General features: G+C 53.3%; 1 protein-coding gene across 5 annotated transcripts in view; it reads right to left on the reverse strand.

Moving 5' to 3' along the window:
- Positions 1-22,047, reverse strand: part of STIM1 (stromal interaction molecule 1) — an 83,778-nt gene that overhangs the window by 47,422 nt on the left and 14,309 nt on the right. For 4 of the 5 annotated variants that reach the window (XM_082762599.1, XM_082762601.1, XM_082762598.1 and 1 more), the window contains exon 2: positions 4,011-4,144. In XM_082762599.1, the coding sequence (XP_082618725.1) occupies positions 4,011-4,144 (134 nt within the window). The remainder of the gene's footprint in view (positions 1-4,010; positions 4,145-22,047) is intronic. The other variant, XM_082762600.1, reaches the window with a different exon arrangement.

The raw sequence follows: 22,047 nt of genomic DNA on the forward strand, positions 1-22,047 counted from the left end.
CGCAGCCTGCCCCCAGGTAGTGTGTGATTTTCCAGTCTTCTGAGCTCCTGATTTTCACGAAAAGTTGCAGGAAACTTCTGTCTTCAAGACCTCTTTCTCACTAACGTGCCTGAAGCGAGACAACAGATCAGAAATTATGAGGAGCTGGGGAGTGACAGAGCGGTAGCAGAAACCCTGTTTCCTTAGGAAACCAGGCTAAAAGCGTCGGAGAGAGCCGTCGATTTAAACCTAAATCAGAGTAGCCCCTAAACAGCCGGAGCTGCCTTTTGAGTGAGCGTGAAGAGCAGAAATAGATCGCTAATTAGAAGATCTCCCCACGAGGGATAGCTCTTTCATTTTAATTGAGGCCACTGATGTCATCTTAAACTTCATTGAAAATTCAATCCAGAAAGGAAAGATGCCGCGATGGTTTAAGGACAGCATGAAGCTGTTGGACGAAATCTCACGCACCCTACCTATAATTAGAACAGCTTAAAGATAAACTTATCATCTGCCTCTCACTCCCTTTCTGCACAGTCTTAACCCAAACACAATATATCTGTAACTTACCCCGGAGAGAAAGGGCCAAAACAACAAACCCAAGGTCAAGGTTCCCAGCTGCAGCTCTCACCACGAGCATCCCTCCTGGTGCCACACGGCACAGGCCGAGGGACAGACCTGGCCTGGTGGGCAGCATTGCAGCACGAGCCCTGTGCTGTAAGGGCTGCGGGACCTCTGCCCTCCGCTGGAGCTTGCAAATGCTTCTGGAGAACAGGTGATTAAAGCCAAGCTTCAAAATTACCTCAGCCTATCCTCAACAGAGGAACCTTTTTTTTTTTTTTTAATTAAAGCATTTGACATAAGATGAATCCGAAGGAGAAATGTGGTTTACCAGGCAAGTCGTCCAACTAAGCTCAGCAGATCCCTGCAGGAGCGACCCACCACCAACACTGCCCCAGAACGACACGAAGATGTCAGCTCATTTTGTCCTGTCTCAAATTCACCCATAAAAAAAATAAACCCCAAGTATACAAACCCCCACAGAGGGGAGCCTGCCCAGAGGAACTATTTGTGGTAGGGCACATTCTTCCAAACAATATCCCCAGCAGCTGTCCCGCAGCCAGAGATGGGGCTTTAAAACACGGTTACAGGGGACAGCGAGCGGCTCCAGCAGGAGCAGGCTGGCCAGAGAAACCTCTCAAAATGTGACCTTCGGGGGCTTCAAAGCCTTCACGGCACGGTTAACTCAGCGCAGCTTTAACGTCAGCACAGGTCTCGAGCTCAGCAGGGGTGAGGCTCACAGCCCCAGCGCCGTTTTGCTGCCTGCACACACACACGGGCACTCCCAGTGCGCCGCACGCTCATCAGCTCTGAAAGGGAAGCCAAGGAAAAAGATCTTCAGCCCCCAAAAAGATGCACCTGTGTGACGTCGGCTAGGTTATGCTATGAGGCATGCAGGATTTTGCAATTTTTCTCCCATCATGAAGCCAGACGTGAGAAGCATCGGGCAGCCAGAGGCACGGCCCCGCTGCAGCTGTGACGGGGATTTGCTGACTCTCTGCTGAACCCACGCACGTGTCCCCTTGCTGCGTGGGGCCCGGGCTGGACGAGCACCAGCAGCACGGCACAGCAGCACCAGGAGCTACCTCGGCTCTCCTTGCACCACGTCTGAGAAAGAGAGCACGGCCACACGCACGGCCACCTGCATCCCCTGCCCTCCAGGAACCCCGCACAGCTCCGTGGGGACAGCGAGCTGCAGCCCCTGGGCGAGTGGCTGAGCGAAGAGCGGCCTCGAGGGAAAACACCACGTTTTAGGAAATGCGATTGAGAGCTTTTCATTTCACACAAGAGCAGCACCGCAGCTCTTCATTTGCTCAGGAAAGCTTTTCATTTGTTGTAATTGCTCCACCAAGCAGAATTTAGGCAGAGGAAATGGCACCACAGCACGGGAACCATCAGCTGAATCCACCCAGCAGGAGCACTCCACTGGCTCCCCGTAAGCGCTGCTTTCAGCTCGAGGCTGCCGTGCTGATTCCTGGGGGACTGCAATCCTCCCAAGAACAACAGGGGCCTCGTCACGAGCAGCTTTGCCCACTGCTACATGAGTTCATGTGGAAGGTTTCACCTCCCTGGACTTCCATTTCTGCATCTGGGAGCTGTGAATAACGCGTCCTAGAGGAGGGCTTCTGGAGGACGGTGCAGCACTACGCAGGTGCTGTCGTTGCCTCCCTTTTGACATATGCATCAGAATGAGAGAAGAAAATTAAAAAGCTGTGGGTCCAGAAGCAGCGGGCTGCGTTTCTGTAAGCTGTCCGAGGGTCCTCAGGTTCCCCCAGCACCAGGAGGTGCAGTGCGTGCCCCAGGAGAGCGGCGGCACGGGGCTGCCAGGCTCACCACCTGCATGCTGGGTACCGGGCCCAGCAGTGGCCCCTGTTTCCAATCCTTCCACGGCCAAGAATTCGGATCATTCAGCAGCCCTTGCTCCCAGCGCAGCCTCGGTCGCGTGCCATGGACTTGGCACAAGACGTGTGCTGCCACCGTTCAAGAAGCTCCTGCAGCCCTCAAGCCAGACATCGTGCACCTGAGCCTTGCGAGCCACCCCTGCCCAGCCACTGGTTCTGCAACGGATCGAGGAATTGGGAAAACGGGGATCTTGTAGCTGCCAGGTCACCTTGGCAGCCTTTGTTCTTTTAACTTCCAACATTGCTCTTTTTAACTTCCAACACCTGGAAGCCCTGAGGGTCTTAAACGAGCATCCACTGCAGCTGAGGAGACACTACAGATAGCGAAGCTTTCTCTTTTCAAGTAGTCACTATTTCTACTGTCACTAAGGTAGGAAACCAATGATTTTATTTATCTTTATTAAAGTTACCAGCTAAAATTTCAATGACCAACACAACAAAAATTAGTTTCTTTTTTTCTGCAGCATGGACAAACGTGCTGTAACAGTTTCAGGTGGGTTGGTGTGTGCTGGGCCTGGCTGTGCTGGAGTTATGCTCCCTGCAGCAGCCACGCAGCGCTGTGCCCTGCACGTGCAGTTGCACAGCCCTGGTGTCCCAGCGCTGCTGTGCCTGCTGCTGAGCAGTGCTGGCACCGCACCAGGGCTCCTCCGACCCCCAGAGCCAGCAGGGCCGGGGAGGGGACATCACCAGGCAGCTGACCTAAACCACCAAAGGGATGTCCCATGCCCTGTGGTGTCACACACAGCAATAAGAGGTGGGAAAGGGGAAGGAGAGGGGGGAGTCCCGTTGTGAAGACGTCTGTCCTCCCAAACAGTTGCTGTGAATACCGGGGCCCTGCTTCCCCCGACATGGCTGAACGTCGCTCGTTGATGGGAAGCAGAGAGTAATTTCTTTCCTCTCTGTGTTTCCACACAGCCTTTGCTTGTTTTTCTTTCCCCTCTTCCTTTTCCCTTTAATTAAACCATCCTTATCTCAACCCCTGAGTTGTTTTTTTCTTCCCAGTATACTTTCTTCTCTCCTTTTCCCTTTGAGGAGGGGAAGTGAGAGAGCAGCTGTGGGGGAGCTCAGCTGCTCACCTGAGCAAAACCACCACACGGTGAAATAATGGAGTAAATATAAATACTAGAATGGGAAGGAGACAGCAGCCAGCATATTTGCTCATCGATATGGCAAAGAGAGGCTTGATCAGAATCAGACGGGTTTCCCAACTCCAGAGTTAAAAAAGAAAGCAATGCAATAATAACCACCACCTAAACAGATCTACCTGTCTTTCAGCCATGGAATAAATTGATAAAAGCTTGTATATAAAACAAAAATTAAGTGGCTAGAAGCCCCTAACAGAGGAGAGAAGTCATGCACGCTAAAGATTACAGTACTGCAATACATTGTTTGGACCAGGAACTTGGATCACGATGGGACATTGCTTCCTTGCCAGATCAGATGGAAAGGACAGCCAGCAGCCTCCAGGCACCCCTGCCACATTAACACCGCCCGTAACGGAGCAGCCCTCCCGGGCCCTGTACGGGAGCAGAACTATGTGAGAGGACAGAAAAAGGGCTGAGTACGAACCTCATCACTCTCCTCCACGTCCACGTTGCCATTGGCATCGTCGTCCATCTGCTTGTGTATGTTGCGGACAGCCTCGAAGCTGAGCTGCTCGTCCTCATCGTGGCACAAGGGCTTGTCGATCCGGCAGAATTCTGCTGAGGGAGAAAACACCAACATGATGTAGCCTGTACCAAAAACCTGCCGCCTTGTTTGCTCATTAAACATCTGGCGTTTGGAAAAGCGTTCCCTGAACCCTACCCAGTATCCCTCCTTGTCTCACGTGGAGGCTGCCAGTGCTGGCACGGCGTTTGGGAGCAGCAGTTGGACGTTTATGCAATACGCCAATTAAAAAAAAAAAAAAAAAAAAGTTCGCCTTCTTCCTGATTATGAAATAGGTTTTTCTGGCTTGTTTTCACATATTTTTCCACGTTTCAAGATTAACACCGCATATTTTGCTACATGCCTGAGTCCATGTGAGCACCAGTCAAGCTTGGCTCCCCCAGCCCATCTATGGTGCTGCTGCGTGGCGCTGTGTGACTCACTGCGACGGATGCACAAGCACAGGCAGCGGGCACCAAAAACATCCGCCAAAGGTGGGGTCCCCAACGGCACGTGGTAAGAAAAAAGCCTTCTGCTTCACAGAGGCTGCATGGATTCACTCTAAGCAGATAATGATTACGAATCATCCAGCGGTGACTGCTCGGAGATCAATGGGAAATCAGTTTAATAGCTCTTGGCCCGGCTCCCATTAGAAGCTCTCATGTTCCAAAAATCAGAGCTCCGAGTGAATTCCTCAGAATTTAGGCAGAAGAGCCCAAATGACTTAGAGCTCAAATCTCATTCCAACTCTGAAGATGATCCTTTCAAGACAAGACAAGCTTATTTGTGGGAAAAGTCACATTTCCTGCTGCTGCTACACATTCTGTATCTACTGCCAATAAACAAACCCTCACTCAGCTTGCTACCAAAGATTTGGACGGTTCTGTCTGTGACATCCTCACACAACCAGCAAGCAGTCAGGCACACTACTGGTAGGAAAGACTTCTGAACGTTAAATTCACCTGAGCTTAATTTTTTATTTATTTTTAAATCCATGTGATCTGGTTTGCAGATGGCACCAAGCTGGGGGGAAATGTCGATCTGCCGGAGGGGAGGGAGGCCCTGAGGGGGACCTGGACAGGATGGGTCGATGGGCAGAGGCCAAGGGATGAGGTTCAACATGGCTCAGTGCCGGGTCCTGCACTTTGGCCACAACAACCCCATGCAGCGCTACAGGCTTGGGGCAGAGTGGCTGGAGAGCTGTGCAGAGGAAAAGGATCTGGGGGTGCTGATTAATGCTCATCTGAACATGAGCCAGCAGTGTGCCCAGGTGGCCAAGAAGGCCAACGGCATCCTGGTTGTGTCAGGAGTAGTGCAGGCAGCAGGGCCAGGGAGGTGCTCGTCCCCCTGGGCTCTGCTCTCTGAGGCCGCCCCTCGAGTGCTGGGTTCAGCTTTGGGCCCCTCACTCCCAGAAGGACATCGAGGTGCTTGAGCGGGTCCAGAGAAGGGCTCTGAAGCTGGGGAAGGGCCTGGGACACAAGTCCTGTGAGGAGCGGCTGCGAGAGCTGGGGCTGCTCGGCCTGCAGGGGAGGAGGCTCCTGCTGGGGCAGGGGGCGAGCAGCAGCACCCAGGGGTGCCCCCAAGCAGGCTGGGATCCTGTTATCGCCCCGTTCTCCACGTGTAAGCACAGAGCCTCCCATACGGAGGACACCAGCATAACACCAGCTGATATCGTGTGTATTTCCAGATCTCACAGAGAAACCCCATCCCTCATCCTCTCTGGACTGGCTGCAGAACCAAACCACACCTCGAACCCAGGCCAAACCACTTACACAAACACAGCCCCCGCAGAGCTGTTCCAGGAGCACGTTTTGCTCCTGCAGACAGGTTAATGTTAGAGGAGAACTTGTTGCCTCTGCAGAATGGAAAAAAAGGAACAAGTGCAGACCGTGTAGATTAAGATAGCAAACAGAAGCACACAAACTTATGCAAATACCATTGTTTTGTCTTGGCTTCTCTAGAATTTCCCGTATCTATGTAAGACCAGACGATCAAGCCAAGCAAATTGCAGTTGACTCTAAATCAGCTACTGAAGTACCTAAACTTAGTGCAGGTTCAGCCGTGAGCCTACTCATTCTTAAATATTTCTAAGAATTCATTAAAACAAACACACACACACACACCTAGAAGCAGAATAGCATACGTTACGGCTGTTTTCCTACCGTAACTGTTGATTTTCTGTGTCTTATGTTCCTACACCAAATACGTGTCTCACCACGAGCTTTATTAGAGGTACGCTCCCCCAGTTAGGAGACAATAAAATATGGTGGTTTTAATTTCGAGGAACATAAGCCGAGGATTCAGAGTTAAAATTAAACTTTCCTTATTTGCAACAGTTTAAATTATGTACTTTATATTCTGCCTAAAACAAAACCACTCAAAAAACACTTAGATGAACGTCAGAGCATTATTCAAATCAGACCGAATTCTTACATTATGGTTGTGACCCCTCATTTCTGATGTCTTTATATATACACATACAAACAAATGTATTTAAGGTCTTAGCTATCGATCTTGCACTAGTGTTTCGAATACTGAATTAATTCAATATGCAAATGCATAATACAACCACATAACGTATTTTTTTTTCTGGAAAATCCCTTTTCAAAGACGGTCAGTAGACCATCCCTGTGGGCTCTCCAGATGGCGTCCCTGAAGGCAAACCACCAGCAGCCACGGCCACAGGTTCACCGTGACCTACACCTTCAGTTACATGACCTACACCTTCAGTTACATGACCTACACCTTCAGTTACGCTTCCAAGCGGCACAACAAATCCTCATCCAACAGGCACAGAGCACCAGGTCCTGACATCTTGCAGCTCTGCCATTCTTCTCCAAGCTGGGCCCTGGACAGCATCACAGGCAAGCAGGTATTATCGAGGGGAGGCACGGGTCTTTGTTACAGAACTGGGAAAACCGATCGCCCTTGAGGGAACACCCGGAGGGCTGGTTGTGCAGCATGTCTTTGTGTGGCATTGAATCGTGAGGTTAATCTGCAGCTGCAAAAGAGCAGCAAGAAGCCAGACTTCAGGCACACACACGTGCCCCAGGTGGTATTGATCCGGTAGATAATACCCCAACAGCAGTCCTCGGCTGGCTTTGTCCCACCACAACCAACACATTTCCAAGGCGGCTATCAGTGCTGCAATGTAAACCTCACCAGGAGAAACTCCCAGCTGTGCAAACTTGGCCGACCAGGAATTTACCTTAGCTAACAAGAAGCACCATGACTAGAAGCTGACTGTGGGGTGCATCCACCGCGGTCAGAACAAAGCCTCACCGCCAAGCTCCACCGTCCTGCTCCACCTCCTCGGCCACAGCCCCTCCACGCAGCCCCTTGACCCTGCTCGGGGGCTGGGAGCTCTCACAGGATGTTTTGAGGACACCGTGATCGATGGCATAACGTTTTTGCATCAGAACACTTCTGTGAGATACGGGGACTGCCAGGCCTGGAACTGGCAGAATTCGGGCTGAATTTATAGTTTATTAACTAGAAAGGTAAACATTTTTTAGCAGTCTCCTTCTTCTACCTTGTACAGCTGGAAAAAAAAAAAAAAAAAAAAAAAAAGGGAGGAGAAAATGTAGAAGAGTTCAGCTTTGGAAAAATCAGGCCTACTGTGCCTCGCTGCAGCTGGCAAACATCCAGCCCAGCAACACCCCGCAACCCAGAGCAGCAGCCAGGGACAACACCACACTCGGCAGGGTGTGAGGAGTGGTGCCAGTGTAGGTGACTCAGTGTGTCCCTGGTGGGGTGCCAGGAGACTCCTGTTCCTCTGCCCCACCTTGGGAGGCGGCATGGGGAAGGCAAGGGTGGCCGACCATCGTGCAGGGCTGCACCGCGTTTTCAAAGGCTTCACAGCAACCAGGGTGAAAGGATTTCTTGACTGGGTACTTTCTGTTGGTCCTACTTGGAAAGGGAGAGGAAGTTGACAGAGTTATGTTAAATATTATTGGATGTCTTTACATGGCTTTGCGCAGATTTGGTTTTCCTCTCCTACCCTGTAGAAATGTTCCCTCCATGCTTTCTTCACAGTTATCACAAAGCTATCTAATATCTTTGGGAGGGGTCTTTTCTGCAGTGATTTGTCACGTTCATCTCCATGAAAGAGAGCAAGAAAACAGAATGTGATTGTATTCATACTGCCTTTGGGCTTGGCTTCAGCAGGAAAAACGAAATCAGGATAAAAGATACCTCGCAAAATATTATGTGATCATCTTGTTCTGAACCTTATTATTATAGCAATTAATGTAGCAACACCGTGTCAAAGTTCAATTTATAGGGAATAAAAAGGTCATTTTATTATAAAACGTGGCTTTATTCATATTACCAGTCTCCTAACCACATAACTCTTAAGCCCCAAACACGTCTCCAAGTGGTCTGTCCAGCACTCAGGCAACAAGACACACGCACTGAAGTGATCTTGCCTAGATTTCCTGCAACCACGACGATGATGTGTTGGTATTTGTAGCCCAAACACTAAGAATGAAGCATGACTGGAAATCTTTTTCTGTGCAAGTTCCAGAAAGCAATAAAGCAGCCCTTGCGAGAATGGCATGTGTTGATAACCAAGTAACAATCAACAGCAAGCAGGCTCATAAATACTGAGGAACTTGTTTGCATCAGGGCCAGAAAGAGCCTAAATAAACCACGGGTGATTTAATCAGCAGAAGACCCAACACTGATAAAGAATGGTCACGAGGTTTCACCACAGGCCAGGAAGACAAGGTGCAGCTGTAAAAATACCCAAAATGGAGAAACAAAGACCGGGGCGAGCAACCTTGCCTAAGATTTATGGAAGGCTAAGCAAGATACTGAATCCAATAACCTGACCCTCCTAAATAATAGGGTAATAACCCTCGTCTCCTAAAGCCAGGTCCCCCCTTGGGTTCCTCCTGACACCGGGGGTGTGCCAGGCGGCCTCCCTTGTCCTCCAGGCCACCCAAAATGATGTTCTGCTTCAGGCCGCTCGGACACACACACAACACGAGGCAGCTTCAGAGAGTGAAGGGCTTGAGCTGAGGGTGAAGTCGGTTTTGTTTAACTAACACCCTCCTCCTCCAGAAGGTCCTGCACCGACCCTTGCCTGTACAGACAGCGCTGGTCCCAGCACAGGCCCTGAGGTGTCAGAGGGAAGCCCAGCCCAGGCCAGGGTGGTGGCCTGACTCCGTGTCCCTTAGGGGCTGGCACCATCACCCGTCCTTCCCCCACCCTCCCATCCCACCTCTCTGAGGCAGCAGCAGCCTTTTGTCCCCTCAGGGGCTGTCGGCCTCCAGTCCTGTTTGTTATCTCCTCACCATCACCTCTGAATGATGGTGGGGAGCTCACTGCCATAAAGGCAAGCCCCTTTTCTCCCCATCCCCTGCAGGTGAGGGACGATGGCCTGCCCACGGGGTGCCATTAACACACGCCATCAGTCCATCCTGGACTCACACCGCCAGGCCTGGGGCCAGCAACCACCACAAAAGGCCTTTTGCCACCTCCCACCCAGGAGCAATCTCCCATCGCCCGGGGCCCTGGGTGCGGCCGCCCAGGAAGCCATCGACAGGCACTTAGGCCCAGGTGCTTGAATGACATCTAAACCACAAGGAATTTGGGTTGGTTTTAGAACAGATTAGAAAGTTTCCCCTCAGGAGAAATGGTGGGGAGGAGGTGGGCCCTATCTTCCAGTCCTAGCACCTCTCCTGCAGCTGCCCAGAGAGGGGCTGGGGGCTCAACCGCGGGGAGGGGGCGAGCAGCAGCACCCAGGGGTGCCCCCCGCCTCAGCCACTCTGTCATCCTGTAGCACTGAAATATTTTATTCCAGATCTTTAATTTCTCATGGGAAATTCTCTCTAACAAGAATTCTGTTTGTTAAATTTCAGGTTCTCTCAATTTTCTTCTGCGAGGCCCCATTATCTTTCCAGCTACGCTGACACAATCGCAGCTGATTGTCCCCGGCAGCACCGAGCTTTATAACAAGAACAGCCATCAGGACAGGATTAAATAGCAGTTCAACTGTAACAACTGTGATTTACATAACTTGCTCTTATAAACACTGAAATGGCAGCCAAAAAAAAAAATCTTATATTTTCATATATTCTGGGGAAAAGAATCGTTTACATCTTTCTGTTAATACAAACAAGGCCTCAACATAACTTTCTTGCTCGGGGTTCTTCCCATGAAACTCTAGTTTTCAGTAAAAAAATGCCAAGTACAACTTTAAAATCTTAACAAAAGCATTTAAGGGCTTTGTAAAGAATGCACAGACAGGTTGCTGTTCTCACTGGGAGAGTGCAAAATGAAAGAGATGAGATTTTCTTCAAAGCTACAAAGCAGCATCATGGTGAGCAAGGCAAGAGAAGAGCAAAATAACCATCGGTTCTCCAGCTCTAATTGCCAAACAATAGAGCCTGACAAAGTTGTGAGTGTATAACCATTTCCACCGTCTTAAAAATCCTCCCAGTATTTTTACACAGTTTTACAACGTACAGCTGGATATTATTTACTGTACAGGGAGCTGTCAGTCACTACTCTATTTTTATAATGCTTATCCATAAAGGCATGTGAAAACTCGTATACAAACCATTTTCCCAAAAGGTGAATTTGTCAAACAACACCGGGATTTCAACACGTTCCCTGGCCTGGTAACCTCTGTCCATTTGAACAAGTTCCCTTGGCCGCAGAACTCCTTCCTCTGGAGGTGCTGGAACAGGGCACAGAAATCCTTGCAAAATGCAATTCCTGTCATATCGAGAAACCACACACAGTCCGCTGGCACTGAAGACATGGACCTCATCCATCTTCACATCTCCTCCAAAGCTTCGAAACTCTAACCTGTTATTTTCATTGCAGCTTTAGTAGCTGAAAGGAGTTTCATCATGAGCAAAGAGAACATTCAAGCAACTTTCTTGCTCAACACGACTAAATTATTCACGTTCTCTTGCTGCTGTAAGAATTATCATCACCTCTGAAACACTGCTGTCTGTAACAGATATTTAAATAGAAATTCACTGGAGCCATCGAGTTTTCCACTTTACATTTATACGAAGCACTGCGAACGGTGTCTGCAGTACAGATCCCTGCTTCCTCACCTGAGCAGGAGCAATCCAACCCACAGTTCTTAGCAGAAAACCTACAAACATTAAGTATCAGCAGTTCAAAGATTTGCTTTTTTCTTTAATTACACAGCTTGCACAATGCAAGAAAACCTGTACCTAACCCAAACTAAATAGTCTAGAAAAAATGCAAACCCAACCAGAGATCAGACCATTTGATCTCTGACCCACTTTTAGAGAAAGTAACAACGCCCTTGGGTGGCTCTGCAAAGAGGTCCACCCAAAAACGTTAGCAAACCGCCTATTAATAGCATCCAGAGAAAGGCACCGGGCAGAAATCAGGAGAAATCTGCCTCCTCCCTGCTGAGGGCAGAGCCTCCAGGGCTGGGTCCTGGAGCATGCCCCAACCTCCAAGGATCTACCCCGTAAAACCACAGGCTGAAGCACGCAGGAGACAGCTCTTGGTGATCACCAGGCTGCCGGCACTACGGGCACTGTCACAGCACCAGCACCAGCTTAGATCAGGCACAGGAAGGCACCAACCAGCCAAGTGGCATTGCTGTGCAGCTGCTAGCTCTTACTCAATTAAAAAGTCAGCATTTCTTCCACAAACGGGCTTCTATCCTTGGCACAAGCTCAGCATTTATTTACTACAATTAATTCCCTCATCACTCATGGCAATTAGGCTTCTCCATCTTCTCCATGCAGCAGTTTTATCGGTTTAGTATCAACAAAGCTTCTGCCCATTTCTTCCAAACATCCTCGCTCTTCCCTGCAGCCAGCAGCAAAGCCATTTCAACCAGAACCTCCTGCCAATCCCCTCCGGTGCAAGCCTCCCATCCCACTCCTCCTCTTCTGCTCTTTCCAGCCCCCTTAAAAAACAGCAACCCCCATCCAAAATAAATAAATAAATAAATAAAATAATAATAAAAATGCAACGAGAGAAACCCCACCAACCAAAACTCCTTTCTCCTCGTGGTGGGAAGCCCAGCAGCGATGTTACCCTGTTCCTCAGCCCACATCTGCCTCTCCTCGCGGCGCCCACACCTCCTCCCTCGCACGTTGTCTCAACACACGACCTGCTGTGCCTGCAGTATGATGTGAGGTTTCCCTTCCACAACACCGACAGAGTATTTGGGTGCCACCCTGCCCTCCCCAGTGCTCTCAGACCTCCCCAGACCAAATCTCAGCACCCTTGCTGAGGTGCTGTGGTCACAAAGAGACGATTTCAAGCATTACCTGGGAAATTTTTGTTCATTTTGTTCAGCCCCGAGGACTGCGCAGTATTTCTGTTGGGCTGGTACCAAAAGGTTCTTTAACACAAGCCTGCAAATCGCCCTGCTTTGGCTCAGAACCTGCTGGAAAACAGCAAGTCAGGGCATTCTGCACGACCATCAGCCAAAGGCCGGGTGAAGTTCTTACGAGCTTAAATGACTGGAGATTGGGTTACTTCACAATAATGAACTACATAATTAACTGCCCAGGCATTCCGTCCCTTTTGTGCTGATGGAAATCAAATGATTAAAACTGCTGCAAACAGCGAGGGCCCTTCGGATCTGGTTTTAAGGGAGCCGCTCACAGATGCAGCCAGCCGTGCGTTCACAACTGATGTCCTCAGAAGCAAGCTCGCTGCAGGCAGGCAAAGCTTCGTTAATTATTTCAGACCTCCTAATATTGCTGGCAATTTGAACGCTGGAACCATTCAGCCAACTCGAGATAGAAATAACTGATAGCTGCTGGTCTTGCAGGTACCCACCCCAGAAAGCACCGGCCACTTGGTAAATAAAAGTCTCTCCACCTCCTCCTTCGCATCAAACCCTTGGCTATTCGGCTGCGAGGGGCTCAGCAGCATCAACACAGCATCCAAATAACAACAGCAGCTTTTTTTTCCTTTTTTTTTTTTTTTTGCTGTTTTGCACTAACTCAGCTGAAGGAGAAAAACCTAACATTGGAGCCAAGTAGTTAAAAAGACACGTTTCTCCTCTGCCAGGCAGAAAGGAGCAGCGGTAACTGTGGCAAAGGACTGGAAAGGAAAGCCTGGGGCTGGCTGCCCTGCCCTGTGCGCTCCCTGTGGGCACAGCCGTGGCCAGCAAGAGCTGGTGAGCGAGGGAAGGACACCAGCACCACCACCAGCACCACCAGCACCAGCAGCACCCTGCTGTCACCGCGGCACACCACGAGCACCCTCTTCAAGAAGAGCACAGCAGCCCGGTGTTGGGTTGGAGGGGCCCTAAAGCCCCCAGCCCAGGCTTTGGCACTGCCAGGGAACGGCTGGGGGGCATGAACCTGCCCACGGCCCTGAACCTGCCCAGGACCCCGAACCTGCCCATGACCCTGAACGTGCCCATGACCCGATGCGGTGCTGATTTCCACAAGCTCCTTCCCTCTGTGTCCCTGCAGCACCCCAACCTGCCGACGCGCAGTCCCACCATGGTCCCAGTGGCGGGCAGCAGGCTCGCCTGGCTCCCGGGGCTCGCTGTCGGCACGTCGCTGGAAGGGCTCCCACGGCCCCGGCAGGCGATGGACGTGGCACAGCGTGCACTCAGCAGGAACAAGCAGAGGTGGGAGACGTCTGCCCGAGCTCCCCTGGCCCACCCGGCCCCTGCTGCAGGCGGCCACGGACTCCTCTGTGGGAAGGAGCTCGGTGCTCGCACGGCGCGAGCTGGCTCCGTGCTCTCGTCCCATTCATGGCCTCGGAAGAGCTCTCACGGCTCCTGCGGCTTCCTGCCCGAATTGCTTCATCCCCCGGGCCGGCAGCGAGAGCTTCTCAGGTCAGCGGCAGCGCCGGGAGCGGGGCTGCTCCATCGCCGCGCGGAAACGAGATTTAATCAAGGAAGTGATCAAATGTGTTCTCTGAGGGTTGCAAATTATGAAAGAAAATATGGCACCACGCGCAGTGCTGTTCCCTTTTCTAGACTCTGCTTTGTGGCACAAATGTGAGGTGACGTTTTTCATATGTACAAGCATTTTATGAATTTATTCTCTCCCCACACCTTCTAACCAATTTCCATTAACAAACCTTACTGACTTCCGTCTCTCCAGAGCCACCAAACAAAACCCAACTCAGCACGCAGATTTTTCCTCTACAGACCCAGCCCAAGGGATGCATTCCAGGATCAAAAAAAAAGGGGTGATTCCTAAAATATTTTCAGCGTTACGAGTGCATTTGTAATTAAATGTAACTCACAGAATGTAGGAGAGCTGGGGAGGGACTGTGTCAGGGCTGCAGCCCCGGCCTCGCTCCTCCGAGGGCAGAGCAGCAGAGGGAGCAGCGTCGGCACCCGTCCTGCTTCAGACCAGGACCCCGTGCTGCACAAACCCCGAGCACAGTACCACAACCGGGCACTATTGTGGGCTTGCAGCCTGAAAGCCTACCTGCAGAGGTAACAAACCCTGCTCCTGCAACACCGAGCCTCGGCTCGGGGCAGCCACACCTGCAAAAAGCGAGGCTGGGGTGCACCGAGGGGTTCTGCGGGCTGGCAAAACTTCACCGACGGCAGCAGAACTCAGGGGCTGGCCCTGGACGTGCACCTCGCTTTGCAACACCCGTGGCTCCTGTAAGACAGTGTCTGGGGGAATGACAGGCACTGCAAGGTGCCCTGCCTGCAGCGGGGGCTGGACCGGGTGATCTTTAGGTCCTTTGCAGCCCAAACCTTCCGGCACTCAGCGACTCCACACCGAGCACGGCCCCTGCCTGGCTCCGCTCCCTGCAGCTGGCCCCGTGTCAGCACAGGGCAGGCACCACACGGCTGGGGCAGCCTCGCAGCCGTGCTGGAAGGCAGGAGCCTGGTTAGGGCTGGGGAGAAATGCAGGTGCCTGTCTGACAGCCTGCAACAGACGCGAGGCGACGCTCCGGGCGGCTCAGCCCACGGTATGCTGCCTGAGACGCTGGCTGCTCCGCACCGTGATGCAAAACTAATAATTATTTTTAAAAAGTGAAAGAAAAAAAAAATTGCTGAAAGTCAGGAAACCGCATAATGAAGGTTGGTGAGTCATTCTTGCCTGAAAAAATCTGCAGACGGCAAAGAAAGCTAAGAAGAAATCAAATGAAAACCACAATTTCTGCCATCCTATCTCATTTTCCTTCAACCACTGCAGTGGTGCTCGCCCAAAGGCAGGGATTTCCAGTCCTCGGCTCCTGGGACTCTGGGAAGTGACACAGACCACAGAGAGACATCGGGAACATGAAGAACTCCAGGCACACAAATAATTGCAGAGTGAAGATGTTGGCAGAGGAACACCCAATTTCCATCGTGCTCTCAGAGCATTTATAGATAAATACCTGAACCCCTCACACAAGTATATTTCATATTTTTACTATTCGGGCAGGACACTGAGCACCAGAGCAGAGCAGCCCAGCATCTCACTGAAGCCTAGGCCGAGCTACCCCCAAAGTAGAGTGCGATGCTACGGACCTCAGGGACCGGTACCAGTGACACGGGGAGCTTCAGCAGCTTTCCCCTCCTTGCAGCTCGTGCACATCGCTCCCATCCCCACACCTCTGGGCCCATTTTCTCCATCTGCCTTACCGGGAGGCTGCGGGCAGCTCTGGGCTGTCCCCCCGTGTCCCCAGCCCCCGGGTACCGCAGGCAGGGCCACGCTGCCCCAGCCGCGGTGCCGCTCCCCGCGCGGATCCGCACCGCTGCCCAAAGGCGCGGGGCCGGTGCTGTGAGCAGCGAGGAGGCTCCAGCGAGGCTGAGGAGCAGCCAGGACACAACCGTCCTCTGCTGGGGGCCAGCCCCGGATCAAAGGAGACGGTGCTTCAAAGGAACGGAGCGATGAAAGGGCTGGCGTACCTCCGAAGGATCTCCCGGGCGGGGAAGGAGCACGGTGCCAGTGCTGTGGTTGCTCCTCCAGAACCAGAGCAGCTCGAGGCCGAGCCCTTCAGCTCCTGCACAGCGCCGAGGCAGGGCTCTGATTTACGCCCAGAACAAACTCAAACCATCGGTACCCTGCGAACACACGGGGCAGCCGCACCCAAAGAGCTCAGAGAGAAGCAGGAGCACAGGACTCACGCGGTGCTGCGGCCCAGCAGCAGCACAGGGACCTGCAGACCGAGCACAACGTGCCAAGTTCCCCAAGGTAAAGGTTTTTCCTCATCACTCACACTCCTCAGACATTTTCCTCTCCTTCCAGTGTATGCTTTCAGGGCTGAGAGTTGTCTCCCAAATCGTGTCACCCCCACAGTGACACAACCTGACCGGCTGCATGCGCTGATGAAGTACAAACTTGATTCAAAATGCATTTTGCCCCATGGCTTTTGGCTTTACCTAGAATGGTTGCTTGTTTTTTTTTTGTTGCAATCCTTATTCCTAATTGTGCCTCAGAAGGTATCAGCACAGTTCGGAGGCTGCTTGTTCATTCCAGTTGGCTTTGCAGGAGAAAACGTTCACTTCCCTGTAGGCACACAGCAGTCTCACTGGGAAGAGCGGCTGCAAGCAGCAGCAAGCTCAGGCACAAGCGGCAGCTGTGGTGCTGCAGCTGCTTCTGTTCCTGAGCCTGGGGTGATTTTACTGCTTGGGCACAGATTGGAGTGTAACTGCCCAGTACCTGCCCCGTACCTGAACACGTCCAGGTCCTGCTGCTCCCCGACCCTCGTGCACAGTCACAGGGCACCAGGGCAGGCGCGGGGGCACCGTGGTTTGCCCAGGGCTGCTCGAGCAGCGGGGCTCAGCCCCTGCCCAACCGCACCGCCCCGGCCCCAAGGCAGCCCCCAGCCCCTCTCGGGTCTCCCCGTGGTCTCCCTCGTGCTGAAAGCAACGCAGCACGTCCATAAGGGTGGGATACGGGCAGAGCCACGTGAGCAGCACTGATACCACACAGAAAATCCTCTCTATTTATAACAGTGACGTGCTCCGCATGAGCCACGCAGTGGTGCAGGCAGGAAGGCAGCCCAGCACTGATCCGTGCACACGGGGTCCCGGCGCCTCCAAGGGCAGGGGCTCCACTGCCTCTGACCCCGATTTCATTGCCTGAACGAAACGGCAGCCCACGCTAAGCCCTAATCACAACCTCCCTGCTGTGATGTGTCTGCCGCCGCTCACCCCGTCCTCGCAGACCCCCAAGGACTCTGCCTCTGCCCTCCCCACACCCTCCTGTTGCAGAAGTCAGGGACCTGCCTTTACGATTTAAAGTATTTCACCCTAACTTGTCAAAAGGAAAGTCACGTTTAATAGAAAAAAGACCGTCCTTTTTTTGCAAGAGCTTTCCATGAAAGGAGTTGTGTTTCAATGCTGAATGGGTTCCGTGCCAGGTGGCAGCCCCTCGGCTCGCGCAGTTGTCTTCACCCCGCAGAGCAGTGAGCCACGTTCATAACGCTGCAAGGAAGTAGTTTACACCCACCCCAAAAACTTTCTGTTCTCCCCCTCCCATCTCTCACTTTCACAGGATGTGACACAAGATAAGGGAAGCGATGTCTCAGGTCCACGCGCCTGCCCGGCCACCACAGCCCGCGCAGCACAGCCGGGTGCTCCCACACCACGCAGAGACCTCGGGTGAGAAAACTGCCACGGGCAGCTCCTGAAAGCCAGGTGTGCCTGTGCACGCAGACACCGTGACCCACGGGTGCCAAGGACGACGTGAGGTGATTTTAGGTGGCAGTGTGCTGCCGCACAAAGCAATCCCTTCCACACTCCCCACGCAGGCGCCCACGGCAGCGGGTGCACGGACACCAGGCACCCAAAGCTCTGCTCCCCGACATTTCTAGCTGCAGATAAATTACAGGAAAACGTGAGCCTGGTTTTGGTTATATCTGGAGGACTAAACCCTTTATATGCTGGGAAGCAGAGCCACGGCCCTCCGGCCCCAACCAAGTCTTCCTCTGAAGGCTTCATCCCTGCCAGGATGAACATCTCAATGGCACAGCCCCAGACCCCACAGCCCCTCGGGCCAGGCAGCTCACCCGGGTACATTCTTGGGTACATTCTCCTTAATGGGGAGTTTCCTGAGGAATTTGAAAGGAGATTTGCAGTCTGAGAGGTGTGGGGGTGGAGGGGAGAGAGAAGGGAATCCGTTTCCTAAATTACCTTCCTTTGGTTGCGAGCTGGGTTAGGAGCAGGGGGGGCACTACCCGAAGGCCGGGCTCACATCCCAGGCTCACATCCCAGGCTCACATCCCGTCTCCAAACCAGCTCTGTAAAACCCTGCACTACACCTCAGCCAGCACTTTGCACTGAAAGAGGGCAGGTTGAGCTTAGAAATTAGGAAGAAACCCTTCCCTCTGCAGGCGGTGAGGGCCTGGCCCAGGCTGCCCGGAGGAGCTGGGGGTGCCCCAGGCCCGGCAGTGCCCAAGGCCGGGCTGGAGGGGGCTGGGGGCAGGGGGTTGTGATTCGATGGTCTTTAGGGTCCCTTCCAACCCAAACTATTCCATGACTTCCCCAGAAGGAAAGGCTCCATGCATGGCCTGCCCAGGAGGGCCTCTTGCCTCTCCTCCTCCTCCTCCTCCTCCTCTCGCAGCCGCCCAGGAACCAAGGATGCCCCAGAGCGCCTTCGCAGACGAGCTTCAACGTAATTAATGCAAGTGAAGCAGCACCGTTCCCTCGCTGCCATACAAGGACATCTTCTCCTCATTTTAACCTTATTTATCCCTCGCACACACAGAACTGATGATTTTAATTTTCACAGAAGCTCTGCAGAGCCGGGAGCATGGTGACAGCAGCCTCTGCTCTCAGGCAGCCCTGCCGAGGTGGCACGCGCCGCTCCCGGGGCGCCTTCTGCGCGGCGAGGAGGCATCGCGTGCTGCTCGCCAGGAAGCCGAGTACAGGGCACTCGTGGTGTGGGGCACGTGCACCGGGCAGCCCCATCCGAAATGTGGGCAGAGCCTGCTGGAGGCACGGCCGTGGGTTTGGATGTGGGTCCGGGTGCTGAGCAGGGGTGCGCGTGGTGCTGCTCCTCGCCACGCGGGCAGCGACACCTCTTGCATGACTCCTGTCGCTCACTTTTGGTCATCCAACTGTTTTCCAAAACACATTCAGCATCGGCTCACGGGCAGTTTATATACCAAAAAGAGAAGTCCCCAAACTCAACCCCAAAATGCCTCAAAAATCCCATTCTTCGAGGTTTTCCCTGATGAAACGGGGCCGCAGCACGTCCCGCTCCCCAGCAGCCCACGTTGCTGCGGGCAGCAGAGGAGAAAACCAGCGGCACTGGGTGGGGAGGGGAAGAGGGTGGAGAGAGGAAAGCAGGGGGAGGAGGAAGCAGCTCCTGAACAAAGACTCAGACCCACAGAAAACCAAAGTTCCACCAGTTTTGGTGTTCACAGAGTGGTCAGGTTTTACTCGCCTGACAGCCAGGCTCAGCAACCCTGGGGTGGTGCAAGGACGAGACCCCCGAGAGCCCTGAGGTGTGAAGTCCGGCCCAGGGGGCCTCTGAGCAGAGCTCAGCCTTAACAATGCAGTGTCACCAGGCCTAACGCTTCCCGTGAGCGATGGTGGTGCAAGGAGCAAGAGGTACGGGGAAGGGGACTGGAAAGCAGAAGCACCGCGTGGTGTGGAGATGGAGAGCTGCAGGGCAGCGTTCACAAAGCTCCCCTCTGGAGAGGGAGGACACGGGTCCCAAAGGGCAGCCCCGCGGCCTTGGGGAAGGAGACCCTTGTTTGCACTTCAGCACATCTTTTTTTCCAGTAATTATAATTATGAAGGGTTAATCTGATCCCTGAGCACTTCATTTGCCTCTTTGGAGGCAACAGCCCTTGGTGCACCGTGCAGCAGAGCACAAACAGCCACATCGAGGAGGAGCAGCGACAGCAAAAGCTGAAACCAATCCCTGTCAGTAGGTAAGCTCCATTCACATCGCAGAAACAACATTTCTCTTCTCCTTGCCAACCAAACGTGCTGCTGGAGCCCAGAACCAGCGCTGCGGTTGCGTCAGCTCCAGGACGGCTCCCAGGCAGCCCGCGCAGCTCGCACAGAGGAAGCGACGCAGCCGGGGAGGAAACCGACGGCCGGCCACGGCCAGCAGCAACCCGCGGCTGGCAGAACGGGGAAACGGCTCCGGAGCAGCCCGAGCTGCTCCCTTGGTGCCCTTTCTCTTGTGCATGCAGCCACGGCGACGTGCGAGTGGCCCTGCCTCGGAGCTCTGCGAGCAGACCTGTGAGCTGCAGCAATCCCAGCCGCGCTGCTAACAGGCAGGGGTTTCTAAATTGTCAAAGTTCTGCCCCAAATTAACGTTTGCCAGCGCCGAGTAGAGCAGCAGAGCAGGGGCCCGGGGTGGGCGCAGTGCTGACACGGAGAGGCAGGCGCTGGCGCGGTGCTCGCAGCGGCAGCCACCGTACCGCCAGGAAACCTGGCCCGCCTGGTCGGGAGCTGAGCTGACGCTGCCTTGCTAACAAAGGTTGTTGCTAAAAAAAAAAAAAAGGCTGTCCCTGCCCAAGCCAAAAAATTGAGCCTCGGAATGACTAACGGTGGTGGAACACGGGTTAAAGCACTTTGTGCCCCCGTTTTCCTCTCCTGGAAAATGGAAATGTTCCTCTACGAGGGCAGCGGGGAGATTCACACCCTCAAAGCTCCTGGGCAAGCAGTGCATGCAATAAAGGGACTCGTTTCTGCAGGTGAGCAGCCAAAGCAGGCTGGGGATTGCACACAGCAGGCTGCTGACTCCAGGCAAGCAGCACGCAGAAATTAGGAGGCTTCTCACACCAGCGGGGTGCCAGCAGTGCCTCCTGCGCCACGGGGCGCTGCCTTCTGCTGCCGTACGCATGAGACACCCGCGCTGCTGCTGCCTGTCACCACATCCGTAGCGTACAAAGTCAGGGAAGTGCCTGGTTTTCTGCACGACGTCGCAAGGCCAAGGGTGCATCAAGCAGGCAGACCTGAGGCTGCTGCCCCCAGCCCGAGATCGTCCCGTGGCTGAAGCCCCCTGCCCTGCCCCGTCCCGTGCCGGGGGTCTGGGTACCACCCGCACACAGCACCGAGGGCACTGCCCGGAGCTGCACGGGATGCAGGGATCATTTTCCAGCCAGCCCTGCATCTGCTCTGCATCCCTTCATCTTTTGCCCTCGGGCTGAAGCACGCTGCTCCGCCAGGCCCGGGCTGCCCGCTGCCAGGAGCACGGCGCGGCCGCGTGCGCTGCCGGGAACAGCACCACGCCGGCACGATCACAGGCCACTTTCGTTCTTTCCCCGAAGACTGTCTTCAAAAAATCTTCAGGGCTATTTATTTGGAGTAATAAAATTGCTTTAAAAGGCAAGCTGATAAGTCATTGGACAACGTGGTTCTTGTCTTCTCCGCGCAGGGAACAGTTTCCACATGATGCAATCCGTGCTTGTGTTCAGTGTTTTAAAGCAACGCTGTTGTGTAAGCGAAAAATGCAGGGAAGAGAACAGCAGATGCCAAATTCGTCCTTAGCACAGCCCCACTGCTACCGCAGCCATTGTTCTGCTGCCTGTTAAATTCCATTGTTTAATCCTTCCTGACTCTGCCCAGAGCCTACCTCTCAGGGATGTTTTCACTGCGACCTGGCAGCGCAGCAGCTGGGGTCCCTCACTCCGTGCTCTCACACGTTGGGATTCACTCACGATACACCAGCTCACCTTTTTCTCACTCAAGATTCACCAGCTCACCTTTTTCCCATCGTTTTAAGCCATTTCTTAGCTGCTGCCTGCACTGCTGCTTCCCCCTGAGCAGCCTGGAAGGCGATGCCACAACTTTCACAACGTGCTGTGGTCCGAAGAGCTGTCGGGTTCCTGCAGAGGTGCTCAGATAAGACCCAGCGTTAGGATGGGTTAAAGCAGAGCAGACGGGCAGTTTTCCAGCCGGGCCATCAGAACGAAGCACAGCACAACCAACGATGCAGACAGCACATTACCTTAAAGCTCAGAGCCTTTAATCCAGATCCAGGCTCCGTTTGGCTTGCACAACCAGAACGCTGCTGCCACACCTGACCACAGAAACCCACTTTTCAGTCCAGGGGCAGCAATTTGGAGA

The sequence above is a fragment of the Aythya marila genome, assembly GCF_965140915.1.
Source record: "Aythya marila genome assembly, chromosome: 1".
NCBI classification, from domain to species: domain Eukaryota; kingdom Metazoa; phylum Chordata; class Aves; order Anseriformes; family Anatidae; genus Aythya; species Aythya marila.